Raw genomic sequence first — 17440 nt, 5'->3', positions numbered from 1 at the left:
CACTGTACGCTACTAGATGCAGTAGTTGTCCTGTCAATGATAGTATTATCGCCGTTGTAATCCTGCACTCGGCACCAAACCGGAACTTTGGTTGCCGACTTTGACGAAGCGGCACTGCTTAGGCCTAGCTGGCAGTTGTGGGCGGCAAGCCATTGCGGGAAGTTCGCCCTTAGAATGCTTGTTCCAGTAAACCACATCGGCATTTGGATGTGACATCTCGTGTACTGGCTAGACTGATGGCCACATGCAAGAAGTGGAGTTTGAGTGGGCAATCGGCTGGCAACCACCATGAACGCCTGCCAAGTGTGTCTGTGCGCTTACTAGATTAAATGGCATAAGCTCACAGGTGGGCATATAACTGAGCTCCAAACCGATCTTGCTCAGCACAGCCTATACTGAGTGTCACGTAGTCAAGGCCGCGTGCGCAGTATCTGCATTTCACTGACCTGCAAGGCACATTGGGCTGCATAATGGGTGAACACGAAATGTAGCTGCAACCTCGGCCATCATGAAATGTTGTCAGTTTTATTTTAATAGAGCACAACACTGAGCAAATGCCTGTAAACGAATTTTCTGCCACGCTGACGCTCTAAGAAACAATGCAATATATTTTACCGTCGCAATTAGCATTTTCAGACTGCTTGATTGTTTTCAACATTTTTGCATTGTAAAGGTGTTCAGTTAGCCACCAGTGGTTATTTCGCATAGCAGTCAGAGTGCTGTTTGAGGCTTTGGTGAGCAGCTTCGTAAAAAGGCTGCACCCTGTAAAACAATTCTGGAAAGTTCTAAAAAAAAAAAAAAGGGTCTTGCACGAGCACATTCGCCGACCGATAATTCGGAGAGTTTTTTGGCTCTGCGGCTGGCCTCATAGACTAAACTTATAAGGACGACCGAAATTTTGGACACCTACTGTGCATGCCATGTGATAATTTGAACTCCGGCTGCTCGGCAGTGTGCCAATTTGGCCACTGAATGGAGCATAAATGGCAATATTTTGGTCCTGATATATTGTCGGCATGGTCGTTGGCCTTCTCGCTGGCACTTCATCGAAACAAACTTAACAAAGCCTACTCGGCTTAGTAGTCGCTGAACCTTAAGACAACCTAAGCCAAGCCACTAAGTCGTAAAGGCTGTATTTGAAAATTGTGCAATTTGTTGTCATGCAAGTTCCCTTCCACACGCCCAGCATGTTTTCATTTGTGTGTTAAATAACGACATGGTCCCAGGCGAATTCTAAGAGCTATTTCAAGTGGTGCGAACTGCACTCCCGTCTGCACTGACGGCGAGGAAATTGCTGGACTATGACTGGTGCAAAAAAAATATGCAATCATTCAGCTATCAAGTGCAGTCAACTTTTATGTTGCCAGGAGATGAAGATTCGGTGCATGCATTGAGTTTATCTTTGTCTATCTGTAGCAACAGCATGACAATGGTCGAGATAGGGTCGAGATGCCTTCTACTGTTATCATCCACCGCTTACGGCTGGCGGATCCCGTTCACGAAGGTGGAGCGTAGCTCTGACCACTGACGAAGCGTGGAAAAGAATAGCGCGACTAAAATCGTGGCCAATCCCGGTCGTGGTGGCTGTATTTCAATGGGGGCGAAATACAAAAACACCCAGGTGGTCAAAATAGGGAGTCCCCTACTATGGCGTGCCTCATAATCATATCGTGGTTTTGGCACATAAAACCCCAGAATAAAAAAAAAATTGTGGCTACGGACTGTCTAGGCAAGCTTATTGTACGTGCAGCAACGCATTGGCAACCTTGGGCCATATTCTCAATCACTTCAGCAATATTTTGCGCGACTAGCACTGCATGCTTCGACGGGCTAGTGTTTCCAGCACTGTGATAAGACAGTGTGCTTGGCTACTTGGCACTGTTGAGAATGCAGTCGCTCGTAGATGCCGCTGCATCTTGCTCTAGTCACGGAAAATTGAAGGTATGTCTGGAAGTGACGATCCAAGAATATGGCATGCTTTTTTTTTGGCCACTTCTGGAAATTCAGGCGAATTCGCTATTTCAGACTCATGATTATTAGAACTTCTTGGTAGTCCCTGTCGAGTTTTGAATTATCAGTCTGCAGCTGTAAATACGGTGTTAGCACAAAAGGGTGGCAAGCTATTATACGTGTACACAACTGCAGATTGGTCATCACAACATATCCACGCTTTATACACGCACACACCGATGGCTAGCATAGAGCTCGAGGAGCAAATCCACGCTAAGCATAGTTTTGACAGCCCTTCATGCAGCACTTCCTCTCGATCTTGTGGCAAATGGCGTACTAGAATAGGTATGTCGTACACTGTAATGCACACTTGCAGACTTGTAAGGTTTTAAAATCGTTCTGGACAGGTCAACCGACGATGTCAAACAACCAGCATCACATCGCGAGAACGCGTGCGGCACATTAGCGGAGTGCCTCCAGTGTTGGTCACACACAAGTGGACTACACTCAAACATCTCACGGCCGATTGCAGTGTGGTAACCGGCTAGCTCAGTGCTATGCCAACCTCTGCTCCTTGCTGGCCCCTGAGCCGTTCATAACCTTGTGGTGACATGCTTGCATTCTTGCGTTGTGGTTTGCAGGACGCGTTCGCCGACCACGACGCAAGGCCCGACTACAAACAGGGGTTCGTCGCCATCCAAGGGCTTGAGCCCCACTATGGCTGCGTTCACTCCTACATCGGTGATGCGCAAAATGCACATGGAGCGCCAAGACCCGAAAGGTGTGTGCACATTTGTTGTACAGAGTGCATCTTAGAGGGTGGCCATGTGCACCCTGCGTGTTACATGAATCCATGCTAGGCACAGTAATACATGTATGGTCTTAGCACATCATCTTTATCGCTGTATGGTATTTTGCTGTGTATATTTCCCTCTGTTAACCCGCTCCTATAGCGCTCATTGCATTGATTGAACACGCTTGTGCATGCACCGTTCTGTGCGTGGCAGTTGGGCAGGCACTCTTCTGTAAGGCATTTTTCATGCTGTGTTGTTCTCTGCAGCGCTGGTGTGGGGTAGCAAGAACATTGTTAGGCAAAATGCAGATTAGGTGTCGTGGTACAAAAATGGCAGGCATGCAAGCACAGACACAAAAAAAAAAAAAAACAATTGCAGAAGTTCTTCGAAAGTGCTGCTGGTTCGTTCTTAGTTTGTTGTTAGAAACCTTTTTTTTTTTTTTTTCATGTTGGATACCTGGTGCTGTCTATGCCAATAATTACAAGCGAGAAATGATTTTGGTGCCATTTACATTTTGTAAAAATTGTCATTGCTAGCCTTACCTTCACGAGCCCAGTGTAACCCGTAGCTGCGTTTGAATTCACCTGCGCCCCCCCCCCCCCCCTTTTTTTTGCACACGTCGCTATATACTACCCAGTTCTCCAAGGATGGCAACGAGGCACCATCTTTGTCGGCGCTTAATGTGCTCGGCTCTCGCACGCTTGGTGTCAGCACTTCTGTCCTTGAGCACAACGTTGGCTCATGTTGGCTACATTGTTTTCAATTCACTGTGCAGCCTCTGACAAAGGTGGCAACAAGGCCAATGGGGAAACATCGCCCAGTGATGGCACGCCTCGGCAGCAGCAACATCGAATGAACAATGGCACAGTGCCACGGGCCCCCACCATAGGCAGGGCCATCATAAAGGGCAACCAAGCTGCCCAGCCACAGACTTCGTCTGATGCCAAGAACCCCAAGCTGATTCAGCAGCACGCCTCTCAGCAGCAGGGTGAGTCTGGTGTGATGTGTACTTGTGGCTGGTGTAGTTAGTTGGTTCATAGTTGTAATGGTGTTCATACAGTGGAAGCCCGTTGATACTTTCGTTGCTGTCGCGCTTTCCCAGCTGCTACATCACATTTTCCCTGTGCTGTTTTAAAGCCCATTGACTCCTATTTATATGTTCTCATTTGATGCATTGCCATTCTGCAATGTTCCTGCATCTTGCATTGCATTTGAACACGGGGGTCACATAAATGGTGCAGAGGAAAATTCGCTTCACATGTTGCTACGAGTGCCATGGTACCCATTCAATGCTGTTTCCAACATTTCGTGTCCTTTCACACCATTACAAATGTGACCTGGAACATTGTTAAATTGCATAAATTTACCCTTGAAAGAAGGATGCTGGAATTGTTCGAGGTTGAATTGTCTGGAACCCAGCAGAATGTGGCCAAAGATGAAAGCGTACTAAATAATTAGGCTTTCCAGGCTGTTTATTGGTGTTCATATGTTTCTGAGATGTATTTAGGTGTAATGTCTGAAGATATCAAAGTAGCCATTGTCTCTACTTCTGGGGCCATCGAGTCGCTTTTGGAGCACGTGGATTGGCTACTACTAGTAGAAAGTGTGCGTGATGAACAAAAGTACAAAACTTGTAGTCAGCATTATGCTACATCTCATAGTTCAGCCTGCGCCCATTGCTGCCATCAGGCACGATGCCGGGTGTTGTCACACAAAATGTAACAATCTGTTCTGAAAGCAGCTTCTTGTTCGGTGGTGCACGCAGGTATTGTAGTGGCCCTTCAAAGCCCTTGAATATCACTGCCACTTTCAAGACCCTGATAATCATTAAGTGTCACGGAGTCGTTTAAAATTGTTTTCATTTTTGGCTGAGCTTGGCAGTTTTCTTGGAAATCTGGCCATAAACGAGGTTGATGTGAACCAAGCCAATCTGTTTAGCAGCTTGCGGAGTTTTCCTGTTACGTTTGGCGGTTGTTTGCTTGCATGCTTGCTGTTTGTTTGTTTTGTTGTTTTTTTTTTGTTCGTGCACAACAAAATTATGCCAATTCTTGCTATTTGTTTTCTTTCCAAGCTAACATAAGACTGCTTTAGTCTTTGTAAAGGTGTTGTCAGGGTCTTGGGTGTCTTTGAAACACGTAAAAATTTTCCTTGAAAGATGGTATGGGCCCTCTGTACAGCTACTCGCTGTGGTAGTTTGGTAACTTATATTCTGCGCGCGACTTCGCGGGTATGATATCTGGCTGAGGCAGCTGGGTTTCGATGGGGTCAGGTTGCAAAAATGTCCATGCGCTGATCTAGGTGCGTGTTGCAGAACCCTAGCTTGTCCCCAGTGTAGCTTTGCCATGGCAAATTCGATGAATCAACCCTCTGTCCCCCTGTGTTGTCTGCATATACGCAGCTGCGGGCAGCCTCATGCGAGGTGGTGGAGAGGTGGACATGATGGCCAAGCTGTTTGAGCAGCAGCAGCAGCGCCTTCTCCAGCAGCAGAGGGTGCCTCCTCCACCAGGTGTGCTGGGCCTAGTCAGGCAGCAGCAGCACCCCGCCATCAAGCTGCCGGGCATGATGAGGACTGCGGCGGGTGGAGCTATGGCTGCTGGCGGCCCGGCAGCTCCTCCATCTGCTGCCATGGCTGCTTCCCGAGCCCACCACGGTCAGTGCAGTGAGCTTAGAATACTTCCGCACCACTGCGAGTGGTGTTAATAGGGATGTGAATTTGATTCAGCCAGACTCTAATGGTATGGTAGAGCAGCGAGTGAGTGAGGCATCGGTGACAGTTGGACCACGACTGTAAAGTGCAAGTTTTACACAGCCGCGTCTAGCAACAACTGTTAGCACAACAGCCAGTGGCACTTTCAGTGGCTACCACTCGGTCGCAAAGCGATGATGATGACACCTGATACAACACTGGGCAAATCTCCTATAAAGCGTAAACCAAAAAAAAAAAAAAAAGTAACGACTGTATATGGGGAGGAAAGGATTCTTTGGAAACTTAGAATGCTCCAGGTTTTGCACAAACAAGGCATTCCTTGGAAGTGCCATGCGGCTGTAAGAGCGGCTGGAGGCATTGCACACATTTTCAACTATTTCTGATGTCTTGCACCACCGAGTCGAACCATAGAGTAAGCGTGCGCCTTATAGGTACATTTGGCTGATTCCTACTGCGCTCCAAGTCGATGCGGAGCTCACTCTAGATTGGAGCCAGAGAAAGTGTGCAAGTTAGTAGTACCTGTATAACAAAGTATTTTCGATGTCACAAGCACTTCGTTATAAAAACATTTCGCTGTACAGTGCAACCTCGTTGATACGATTCTGCATAATTCGTTTTTTCTGGATAAATTTTTTCCAATAGTACAGTTTGTTTGGAGAATATGTTGGATGCTACGAGATTCTGCTGTATGTGTAGCCCAACTACCGTTTTGTCCTTCATGCCACTTGTGGGTGTACCGTGTGACCATCTTGTGCTCTGTGTGCCATGCAGCAGCTGGTGGACTGAAAGGTGTGGCCGGTGGCGGCAGTGGGCGTGGCCCCTCTGTTGAAATGCTGCAGCAGGCCCTGGCCCAGGGTCTCCATCCGCTGGCATTCCAGCAGTTACTGCTTGGGGGTGCCGCTGCCCCTTCCGCTGTGGGCCCATCCCCCTTCGCACCCTCTTTGCACCCATCCCCAGCGCACCCCTTTGTGACCAATGCCACAGGACCCCGCGGTGAGTATGCTGTTTTGTGCAAGGCACTGGAGTGGGGGCCATTTGTGATGAGACAGCATTGGCATTGGGTGTAAGCAGGTTGGGAGGTAACAGCATCAAAAAGCATGGCAAAGCATTCCGTTCGTGTCCCTGATTTCTATGTTTTACAAATTTGTTGCTTTAAGTTCCTACTGTTACTGTGTATATTTATTGACCAAGTTTAATAAACGGGCTGAAGTAAGCGAAAATCTGCTTTTGAATTCTGATAATTGCATACTTCCGGAAGAATCCGACTACAGTCTGCTCCCACTCGGTCATGGCCACCTGCGTAAGAATTAAACTTTGGCCACCCTGCTTATCGGTGTCATAGCGGTCGGGTGCCACTAATAGCTTTGAATGCTCAACTAGCCTCGAACCACGTGAAATAGATTGGACCACATGCACGTTTAATAGTACACGCTCACTCCAGGCCACTACTGGTTAGACACCTTGGCAGACTTGGTGATAGTGCTTCAAAATGCGAAGTTGGATGTGACTAATATCCAACGGTCAAGCTGGTGAAGGAAAAAGCTGGTCCGGACCGCGCCATGTTAGCGCAGTCAGACGAGCATTGAGTGCGAGCACGCACTTAAGCCCCGTCGTGCACAATGCTAACGCTGTGCATACGCACTACAGTTCAATGTAGCTGCGGTCTGCTACGTAGCTTAGATACCGCAGCCACCGCCGGGTGCCGCGACGAGTCCACTGGCTAAGTGCACTGCGACTTGCTGAGGACAACTGGATTTGGCTTGCGTTTGGTGTATCGGGTAGAGGCCGAAATCGGAATAGTGGAGTCTACGTTAACATCTATAATCAAACTTAATTGCGTGCCATGGTGACATTCAGTTGAGGGCACACCCTGCTTCGCTGTAGCCTTCATTGTGCAAATCATTAGAGTGGAAGCACCGCAAATGCCGTGTTTGATTGCCAATTACTCCACTTATGCTCCATGCATTAAAGTACTTTTTGCAGCAAATTGTTTCTGAAATAGCCTATTTTAACTTCAAATGCATTTCTCCACTTCGATAAAAAGTGGTTCAGTCCCTTTAAAAGCTTCTTACAATCGAGTAAATATGGTATGCTGCTTTAGTCTCCTGAAAATGTTTGGTGGTCAGAGCTTTGGCAGTAGGTACTTGAAAAATTCTTGGAATCCTTTCCCCAAAAGCTGCTACAAACCCTGCGAAGGCCTCTTCCATGAACTTGATTATGCTTTTGAGCAAGCTGTTGGTCAATACACTTCTAGGTTAGGCTGTGTTGGTTAGCTTTCATTTGCAGCATTTTGGCTGTAACCCACCATGCATTCATTTACAGCATTAGGCTACAACCCACTGCTTGTCATGAGTGTAGAGTGTAAAGGTTAAACGTGGATGAGACGAGTGACCAGGGCTCGCCCACGTTTAACCTTAGCGCCATACACTACATTAATGGATTACCAATTTGGCCAATCAGCGACGTCCCTCTATTTGTATTTAAATCCACCAATGCGCCTCATGGCGTTGCCCTGTGCAGATGCCAAGGGTGCCGGCATGGTGCCCGGTGGACTCCCCGGTCGTGGGCCCGCTGTGCCAGCAGCAGCGGCTGCGGCTGCAGCAGCTGCGGCAGCCGGGGTGCCGCCCGCCAATCTGGCCAAGTGGTTTGGCAGTGACGTGCTCTACCAGCCCACCTTGCCCCCCGTTCCCCACCAGAAGGCCCTGCTCGTCGAGGAGGTAGAGCGTCAGCAGCAGCAGGCTACAGCCGTCAAGAACTGAGCAACGAGTGACATCACCACCTTTTGCCTGCAACAGTTTCTCTCGCCGGGAACTTTTCTGTGCCGGCCTGTCCAACAGCAGCAGCCTGTTCACAATGCCCTGTGCGCTCGTCGTGGCAGACGACACACTTTTCTGCCCATCGTTCACCCTCTCGGAGGATGCCTGAAGATGTTGGGTGCCTCTCTGGCAGGCCTGTCGGGCCCCTTTTGCCAAAGCACCCCCCCAGTGCACCGTGCGTGACCCGGTGCCACTTAGTAGGCAGATGCTGTGGAACATAGGAGGGGCAGTACTTCTCCAGTCGTGCTTTTTTTTGTGTTCTTGGGGCAACTTGTGCGTGTTCAACATGGTCGGGTAAAAGGTGGTTCGAGTGAAGCAGCAGTGTTTCAAGTGTACTGTTTGTGTACCCCTACGTCTCTCCATTCAGGTGCTGTTGATGACGATGGTGGGGAATGGAGGTACAACTAACATAAATGCACCCTGTGCGACATGTGAGGAGCTTATTGTTGCCGTCATATGTGGGACACCTTCTCCCAGCTCTTTTTAGTTTGCCTTTGCTTACATTGTTCAGCTTGTTTGTATGCTGCAAAAGGCTAGCGTTGCAAAAAAGAAAAAAGAACAGCATTCAAAGGAACACATGAGAAAGTGCATAGTCTGTATTACTTTACAACTTTTTGTGGTCTGTAAACCTTGTTTTGGTTCTATGCAAGGAGTGTTTGTGTGCCTCCTGCTTCATTGGAGAAAGAGAGAGAGAACTTTAATTTAATTCATTTCTTCTTCTGGGTTTGTATTTGAAATTTTGTCATTTGAGCTTTTTCCTCTGCAGCCGAAGTACAAAGTGAGAGGAAAAAAGTGGCTGCATTTCTTTCTCTTTTTCTTGTGTGTACTCTTCTGTACACTGTCCCTCGTGTTCGTCTGGTGGTTTCCTCCTCCCAGTGTGTTCGCACATGCAAGTCGCGTTATTTGGGGATCGGCAGTGGTGTTGTACCTGCTGCGAAGAAGTCTGTTTGAGGAAGAGAGAACCATTGCTCTGGCTGCGCGGGTCTGCGCAGTGTGGTGTGTGTGTGTGCGCGTGTTTGTGTCTCGTGCAGTTCTTGTGTAGGCTCGTAGTTGTGTCCTGTGCCATTCTGTTTGTGTGTTCTAGTTTTGTGCATTAGTAGGGATACTATAGGAAACATTGCACCTTGTCGTTCTTGTTTGTCCTTTGCATTGTACGCATTCAAAGTGCAGTGTCTCGTTGGCGGTGTTTTTCTTTTCCTTGTGCAGGCAAATTCTGTTCAGCTCACTTTTTTTTTTCTACGTGCAGAGTTGTCGATGTAATCTTCTGCGTCGTACGTTTGTGTATGCATTAACATTTGTTACCCCTCGATGTGCCCGTATTGTTTTGTTCTTTATTTACATGAACTGGCACGTTGATTCCAGTTTGCGCACTGTAGCTCCAAGACGGCTCGTGCTAGTTCTGTACATTGCGAGAAGTCCCATTTTTCATTGTTCCAGCTCATTTGTGCATCTTTAACTATTCGACTCCTTTTTTTATTTGACTATCTAGGCTGCTGTTATATCAAGTGGTTACTTGAGAGCCTCAAGGGAAGCAGGCACTTACTTGTTCACGCAATGTGGCTGAAAGTCTCATTGAATGAGGGAGCACATGTACCTCCAGGGTGGCACTGCTCGACATTGATTAGTGACAATCTAGCCTGAAATTTCTTCCCTTTCGATGCATGTTACTAGCTTATGTTGTAACATATGTTTTTGTATCTGCAGGTGCTTCAAGTCTTTCTTTTGCTTGCTTTTGTCTTTTTTTTTTTCTTGCAACGGTCTATACACTAGACTCAGGCTGGCACTTTTCTTTTGTTTCTCTTTGCTTGAGCCTGTTGTTGCTTGTCGTAACTCGTACTGCATCAGAAGTACTGCCGCATCTTGCATCTGATTGACGGCTGTAGCTGCCGAAGCTGCTGCACTGCTTCCTTCTGTGTGAACCGTCGTTTTGCTGCGAAAGGCCACCACCACCACACCACCGTGCATTTTGCCGTTGGCAGTTTAGCACTGGGTGCTGAAGTCATTTACCACTGTCGTGCATGGGCTGTGGGCACTAGTACTGCGCTCTTTTTCCTCACTTGACGTTGCTTCGTTCCAATGACGTCAAAAACATGCAGCTGGTTCTGCTTCTTTTTTTCTTTCTTTTTTAATTTGTTGTGACTGTAAATGTACGTTCCATGTTTTTTGTGGTTTCTTTTTCAGGTCCCTTGTGTGAGATTGTGACGTCCATGTTTAGTTCGGATGGGGATAAAAAGAGCTTTGAAAAGTGAAAAAAAAATTTGAAAAAGACTTTTCTCAAAATAAGTGACATAAGCTTGTGTCTGAGAAAAAAAAGTAAAAATAAAAGTCTGTGATAGTCATTTCAGCTCTTCATGCCCTCTTTGTTGTGTGCAACCCCCCTCCACCACCCGTATTTTTTTATTTTCCCGGTCTTGTGTGCCCTGCAAGCCTCCTCTGCCCGGATGTTGTTCTGGTCATCACTTCACTCTGTGTTGTCCTTATCTACTAGTGTGTGTGTCTGTGCGAAAACAAATGCGGGTCTCCAGTAGTACATACTTGTGTTCTAAGATTTTTTTTTCCCTTCAAAGCAGTGGTAACCATTCTGGTGTCTTTTTTTTTTTTTTTCTGCAAGTTTATATTTGGTGCTCAGTAGTTGTCAGTAGCAGTAGCATATATACCTGTCCAGCGTGTGTTAAAACTGTGCTGTAAATAGCAGTGTCTCCTGGGTTTTCGAACTTTTTTTTTTTTTTTGGTTTCTTGGGTCCCCCATCGGAACAGGTCTGTTGTGCATTAGGCATCTCTGTACATAACCTAGGCGAACGAAACGCGTAAACGTCCTCCCTCTGCCATGTCGCAAATTGTCGGAGCTTTGTGTAGCACTGTTTCGCTGCCTAAATGCACTCAAGGTTAAGGGGAGAAAAAAAAAGTCCCGTTACTTCTTTTGATGGCCCGTAGTTGTAGTTGGCGATGTTTTGTTTCCGTGTCTCCAATGGGAGGAGTATTGTGGTGTATTACGCATTAGTCGGTTGGATTAATGTTGGTACCGACGTGCGTCGACGGTGTGCGTTTTTTCTGTAAATAGCAAGACTGTTTCCTGTGAGCATGTGTGTTCGTGCAAGTGAGCAACAGTGGAAAAAAAAAAGTGTTGCGTTGTAACTCAAGAAGAGTTTTAAGAATTATATAAGAGTGAAATGGTTCTTCAATCCTGCTATATTTTTTTCTCTCCTTCCCTTCGATATATATATTGTAGTCAAAGCATCCCTGTTCCAAATTCCTGTTCCAAAACTTGTTATAAAGATAAGGCTTGAAGTGTGAACAAAAACCTGGCAGCAGCTTCACCCAAGGCTGCATTTGAATGTACTGGTTAAAGCATTTCGATTTGAACCAATTCAGACCCTGCTGCGCTCTTTTTCCTTCCTCTCTGAAATAAATTGTGCCTTTTTATTGAAGCCTTGTCAGTTTCTTTCCATGTGTGCATTAAACCACCTTATGTTGTGGAAACTATGCTGCGAGTATCGCTACACCAAATGCAGTCAGCACCAAGTTGAGAGTTCCTGTGGCGTGCAACAAGTTCCATTGCCCTGGGGAATGAAAAGAACTCTGCCCACTATCCAGAGGTATGAATCGTGTCAGCAGTTTAATGCGGAACTTCACCACGCAGCCGAATGACTTGGATGGTGAAAAGTGCAGTGTAGTCTATTTTTGACAACGGCTTGGGCAATCTGTATGCGATGTTGTGCGCGGCCTTGTTGCCTTAAAGCGCGAGTGGCAAGGCCGTCTGCCCGCTTCTCAACCTCAAATTTTTCGTAGCTTGCGCTGCAGTCGTGTAAAGTAAACGCAGAAAAAGCACAAAAGGCTAACCGCACGCTCGTAAGTTCATGGAACCATTTCGGCGTTTTATTTCAACGTCAGCTGTATTTACTCGGAGAAGATCGACTAGACATGATACAGGCTGCGCACCCAACAGACAGCTTTATATAAAATGCTTGAGACGTGTAATGCGTTGATCTAACGCGGATGTCGCGCGGCTCCGATCTGTATCGAATTTTTCGATCCCTTCCGCAGACAACCTAAATGAGCCAATCGGGATAGATAAATATAATTCTGATGGGGCTGTATCGCGATCGATAATGCACCTTGTGGCACCCGTACAACATAGCGAAGTCATCGGGGTACTCTTTACGACGAAGTTGTGGAAACGCGGCTTGATGCCATGGCCTGTCGTCTGGCATCAATGGTGGCTGCTGGCTGTTAGGGGCGGTCCACTGGTGCCGCCCCCACCGCTTATCAGCCCTCGTTAAAAGATAACGATCAGGCACTACTCGCGCGGCGACTCATTACGCAGCGGCATCGGTGCAACGTGCGCACCTTTTAACTCCGTCATGCCTCTCTGCACACTCAAGACGAATCTTCTAGCGAGCAAAATTCCGAATGGTTTCAACGTCAGGTTTGCCCAGTATGTTGCCACCCTCCTGAAGAAAGATATCGAGGTGAGATTTGCGTTGCGAACGTGTATTGCGCGAATGTTTGATCGCAGTGCACGCTGTACTCTAGGTGATAAGTTTGAAAGCTTCGAGTTATTTGGTAGCGCACGTAAGTTAAGCTTCTACGCAACTACGCCAGCTAACATAAGTTTTCCAGTCCAGCAATCTTTTTAAGCCGAGTCTACGATTTTGACGGCGTATGACCCTTCAGCGCGTAGAACGTGACCCCTACCTTTTGTGTTTACAGAAAGTGACCGTTATTGTGGAACCAGGTTTGGAAATGTCAAGAGCCGGCACGACCGATCCCAACTGTCTGTGCTCGATTCATTCCATCAACGTGTTCTCTCCAGACAAAAATAAGGAGTACGGCAGCAAACTGAGGGACTTCCTCTCGGAAAACTTGGCCATGCCGCCGAAAAGGTAATAGTGCGTCTGGTGGTTATTTTTCGGTCTGCCGGTGCCAAACTCGGTTAGTTGTTTCGCGAGAAAGCTTGAGGTGCAGATGAACAGATTTCGCGAAGTCGCCGATTTCTGTTGGGAATTACGAACCACGAGAGGGCCTTGTTTTGCTTTAGTGCAGCTTGGTGGTAGGACGAGTGGTTGCTGCCTCGTGCCGTGAAGCCGGTTCCTTATTCTATGATGACACGAACCTGCACACATTTCGCAACCTGCGACCTCCTCGCGTAATACGTTGCAGGCGCATATTATAGCACTGGAACAGGTGTTCTCATGTACGTACGTTGCAACGTTACTAGAACGTATGTTACGCACGAAGCAACCATGGGAGGAACGATCGGAATCGAATCGACCGTTGTCGCCGCGCTCTCGCACTTGTTTAAATGCCATTTGATGCAAGCCATGTCATGCAACCTTTCTCAAAAATTGCAATAATAGCTCTACTGGCGTCGTTTGTAGACTTCTTTTTCTCTTTCATAGCAATATCAGTTCGATTCCAAAGAAGCTTGTCTAAGTTTCGGTTTCGCTTCTGAAAGTTGCGGCATGGTTGCGGTGTGTGTTGTCGTGATGTGCATCGCTTAGTCAATTTTCTTTCATTTTCAGGATTGTCATAACTCTGTTCGACCTGAGTCCCAACGATCTCGTCTGAGAGGCCGCGACATTTCGCTCTGCGCTGTTTTGGGGCTTTCTTCATTCCAGTTGCGGATTCTGCGCTGTGGCATTTGCGTACCATTATGTGCAATAAAGAGTTTCGGCTATCGTGACTTTCCTATGCGTGACATATATTTTTTGGCTTGTTCAAAGTTGTTGCGTCATATTGAAAGGCCTCTTCGAGTGTCCAAAGCATCTGATAATGACGCGTGCCTTCACATTCGTGCAGGTACAATGAGCGGAACGCACGACGCAAAACTGTTCAGCCTTGAGCCATGTCGGCTATGCCTAAATCGGTAGCTTAGATGCTTAGGTGACCGTGACAGTCGTGAACATCGTGATTGGGATACGCGTTGTCCGGTCCGCCACGTTTCTTGCGAGCACGTTTTTACAGAGGAACAAGGAAGACCATTGTTTTCGAGAATGAGAACGCGATCGGCGTTGTTGTGTGCGCTGCTCAGCGTTATGTTCCTTTCGGTTTGACGCTGAAACCACATGAAACCGACGGTAAAACGGATGTCGTCCTCCTACTTGTGTGAGTGCAGTGTAGTTATACAATGAACGCAAAACATTTATGCATCGCCGTGGAAACAGAGGAATTTACCGCAGAGTGAGTGTTGAAATTCGCCTCTCAAGGTTTTCTCGCACACCAGTTTCGGTTACAACGTCGATACACATAAAGGTAAGTTTGTGGAAATTAACTTTTTTTATATTACCCAAAATTCCTCATTTAAAGCCTGATTTCCGTGCTTCGTTTATCCCATTGTGTTACCGCGCTTAGCGTTGGTGCTGCGTTTAGTGTTATGTTTATTTTGCTGCGTTCAATTTCGCTGCGTTCGGCCACATTTACGTTGCGGTTCGGCAACTATGGGTTTAACAAAAATTTTGGATGGAGTTGCTGCTGGCAGGCTAGCTCGGGGTCGCAGAAAATAGCTATCGAGTTTGTTTCACCCGTTTTCGTTACTGTGTGTCATTCGAGCCCTGCACCATCGACATTGGACTATGACAACGACCGATTCCAGCGGAACTGCGTCTTCCTGAAGTGAGTGGCTGTTTCTCATTTCGTTGAAGGCGACCCCACAGTCGTGTTCGCGTTTACCCCAGTGCGCTCTGTCTCGTCCGCATCTTTTGAAATCTCAATGTCAGCGGTATTTTAATTGCAAAAGCAGGCTGTGTCACTGATAACGAAGCTTGTCTTGAACACCGTACGATATATAAGCCTGCGTACATTTCTGCGCAATGTTTGTCACGTTGTGTCTAATCCGAAGAAAAAAACGCGCGCTCTCGTGATACAAATCTGTCGGTTGTGCGAACAGCTGGTGACGCACCGACCTTTGCTGGTCACGTATCGGTTGTCAACTCTTCTGCGCTGTTGTCGGGCTCCTCATCCTCCGTGACACGCCCCGTCAAGTCGGCTCGTTTGTTTAACTAGCGCGTGTATTTTGACCGGGGAAAACACCATCGATCCGTCCAGACGCATCGATTCGGCCAGACGGATACGGGTTCGTTTTCTTTTTTGTTTTCTCCAGCACCCCGGACAGTCCTTGTAGAACGTACTCGAGACGTCCCGTTTATATTTTTTGGCCAGGATAGCCTTCGGTCATTGCGTGGGCGTGCGGCACGTACTTGCAGATGTGCGCTTTCTGTTCCTGCTGACATCCGCGTTGGCAGGCCCTGGGCAGTCCCTGGGCAGCATCTGTGTTTTTTTGAACTGACAGAGCGCTTCAGCAGTGTCGTTTACAGGGCCGTAGTCGATCTGTTCAGTTACTCGAGATACTCGTCGGCAGCATGTGGATGCTTTTACACGCCAGCCAAACGTAACGAGTCGCCGTTGTGTAGTGCTCAGTTGGTTTTGATTTGTCGAGAAAAAGTTGCGCTTTGCGAGGGAAACTGTTCGAACTCTGTTGATACGGGATTCCGCTACTGTCATGCTGTCGTCGGCTGTCGTGTTAGTTCAAGTTCGTCCATAAAAAAATATGCGCTAACGTAAAGAAGAAGAAAGGTAAAGTTAGCGGAGTGAGGGGTGGGGGAAATGCGGGAGGGACGTGCTTGGCCGCGCTTCAAGTTTGCTGTAGCAAGGAAGTGAAGCGGCGTTGCTGCTCAAAATGTTCTTGAGCGAGCGATGAGTTATTTGCTCGGAGACACGGGAGAGCCCGCGGGATGCTGCAACAACTGAGGGAGCTGGACGGCTTGTTTCGAGCGCCTTTGCTGCATACCGGGTGTTTCCTGAGCTGCACCGTTGTCGATTCGAAGGTGACGAAAGCCTTCCTCAAAGACGAGGGGAAAAAAAAAAAAAAAGAGAAGTGAGCGACGGCAGTTCAGTGCATTACGCTTGTTGGGCCTCTTTCGAGTGCGTGTTCCTCGAGTGAATGCAAAATAATAATAATAATAATAATAATAATAATAATAATAATAATAATAATAATAATAATAATAATAATAATAAATACTTTCGATGCGGCTATTCGATCGAGGAGCTTGTAACCTACTTGCTTTCGGGGGCGAGCCAAGACCGGAGAGACTGGCGTCATCGTGGGCTCTGAGACGTCCGAGAAGGGAACATTTCTCTGTTCGACGCAGGCACAAACCACCGTGTGTAGCGTGCGGCTGAGTAGCTCGCTACGGAAGTTGTTAGCGGCAAGCACACGGTGCGCATTTAGCACGTGCTAATTTAGGCGAGCTTCCGGCATCATTGCCTTAATTACAGCCTTAATAGACACCACACCGTGCGATAACGACGCAGTTAAATGGACAGTTAATACTAATGAATCAGTTCAAACTGGTAAAGTATTCTTTTAAACCTCAATTCATTTGGCAGAAGAAAAAGGAAAGTTGATTACTGCTGGTTGAAATGGGACTAAACTTTCCATTCCATTTTCGAATGCCGTGCCGAAACGTCAGTGTCGGTGCGTGAGTGTGACGTCACAGATTTCAACGGACTCTTCCGCATTCGGGCTGTTTTAATGCAGGAACCGTTATTACAACTTTTGCTGCTTTCGAGCGCGATGTAGCCATTTCTTTCCTGGTGAACAATGAACAAAAACCCAAGTAGTCGCCGTCATAAACCATGTCGTCACGGTGAACTGTATGGCGGGGGTCGCCATCCACTTGTCCTTCGGTATATTGCGCCGTTTCTGGTATTGCACCATCGTTTCTGGTATTGCACCATCGTTTCTGGTATTGCGCCACCCTTTACGGTTCTTTCTCTCGCTGTGTTCGAGTGGCCATGTTTAATTGCTCAGTATATGCATTTGTATGAAAGTTTAGAGCTCGTTTTACAACTTGTTTGTAGCGTATATGCATTTGTTGCATGACTGCTGTTCGTGCATTCGCTAAAGCCTACTGTCGCTACGCGCTGGGAAAGTTAGGCCGTAACATTTTGAGCCGGTATTTATAAATGTTTATGCGTTTCCAGCGTACTGTGACATCTTGCGAAGGCACTGCAGATATACAGGTAGAAATAAATGTAAGAAAGTTGCCCTCTCACGGAGACAAAGCTACAGAGCGGGGATTTACTAAATGTTATGGTATGTCTATCCACTTCTTTTCTTGTGCTTTTGATGCTCTTATACATTGCAGTGTTTACTCTTTCTCTTGTGCATT

General features: G+C 47.2%; 3 protein-coding genes across 7 annotated transcripts in view; all 3 read left to right on the top strand.

The window, feature by feature from the left end:
* Positions 1–11695, top strand: part of LOC119445793 (eukaryotic translation initiation factor 4E transporter-like) — a 52671-nt gene extending 40976 nt beyond the window's left edge. For 2 of the 3 annotated variants that reach the window (XM_049663647.1, XM_049663645.1), the window contains exons 14-18: positions 2592–2731; positions 3520–3732; positions 5143–5394; positions 6223–6444; positions 7972–11695. In XM_049663647.1, the coding sequence (XP_049519604.1) occupies positions 2592–2731; positions 3520–3732; positions 5143–5394; positions 6223–6444; positions 7972–8210 (1066 nt within the window). In that variant the 3' untranslated portion in view covers positions 8211–11695. The remainder of the gene's footprint in view (positions 1–2591; positions 2732–3519; positions 3733–5142; positions 5395–6222; positions 6445–7971) is intronic. The other variant, XM_049663646.1, reaches the window with a different exon arrangement.
* An 809-nt stretch (positions 11696–12504) lies between these two features.
* LOC119445799 (D-dopachrome decarboxylase-like) lies at positions 12505–13950 on the top strand. 2 transcript variants are annotated; one of them, XM_049663649.1, is made up of 4 exons: positions 12505–12736; positions 12978–13150; positions 13790–13863; positions 13904–13950. In XM_049663649.1, the coding sequence occupies exons 1-3, from the start codon at positions 12629–12631 to the stop codon at positions 13833–13835; spliced, it is 327 nt and encodes a 108-aa protein (XP_049519606.1). In that variant the 5' UTR covers positions 12505–12628; the 3' UTR covers positions 13836–13863; positions 13904–13950. The 2 variants fall into 2 exon arrangements, with proteins under 2 accessions (XP_049519606.1, XP_037566011.1); XM_037710083.2 differs by having other exon boundaries at positions 12506–12736; positions 13790–13950.
* A 446-nt stretch (positions 13951–14396) lies between these two features.
* The window catches only part of LOC119445796 (CAP-Gly domain-containing linker protein 1), a 139685-nt gene continuing 136641 nt past the window's right edge, over positions 14397–17440 (top strand). The window contains exon 1 of one of the 2 annotated variants that reach the window (XM_049663648.1): positions 14397–14519. In XM_049663648.1, the coding sequence (XP_049519605.1) occupies positions 14412–14519 (108 nt within the window). In that variant the 5' untranslated portion in view covers positions 14397–14411. Of the gene's footprint in view, positions 14520–14716; positions 14880–17440 lie in introns of those variants that run through there. The other variant, XM_037710077.2, reaches the window with a different exon arrangement.

This window comes from Dermacentor silvarum, chromosome 3 (genome assembly GCF_013339745.2).
Source record: "Dermacentor silvarum isolate Dsil-2018 chromosome 3, BIME_Dsil_1.4, whole genome shotgun sequence".
NCBI lineage: Eukaryota > Metazoa > Arthropoda > Arachnida > Ixodida > Ixodidae > Dermacentor > Dermacentor silvarum.
The sequence above is the reverse complement of the archived record's forward strand: the minus strand, read 5'-3'. Positions and strand labels throughout refer to the sequence as shown.

Bases quoted from the DNA above. Each gene is read 5' to 3' on its own strand.
- LOC119445799 (XM_049663649.1), top strand. From the start codon at position 12,629: ATGCCTCTCTGCACACTCAAGACGAATCTTCTAGCGAGCAAAATTCCG. The intron at 12,737-12,977 runs GTGAGATTTGCG...TTGTGTTTACAG, and splicing joins TCCTGAAGAAAGATATCGAG to AAAGTGACCGTTATTGTGGA. The intron at 13,151-13,789 runs GTAATAGTGCGT...TTTCATTTTCAG, and splicing joins TTGGCCATGCCGCCGAAAAG to GATTGTCATAACTCTGTTCG.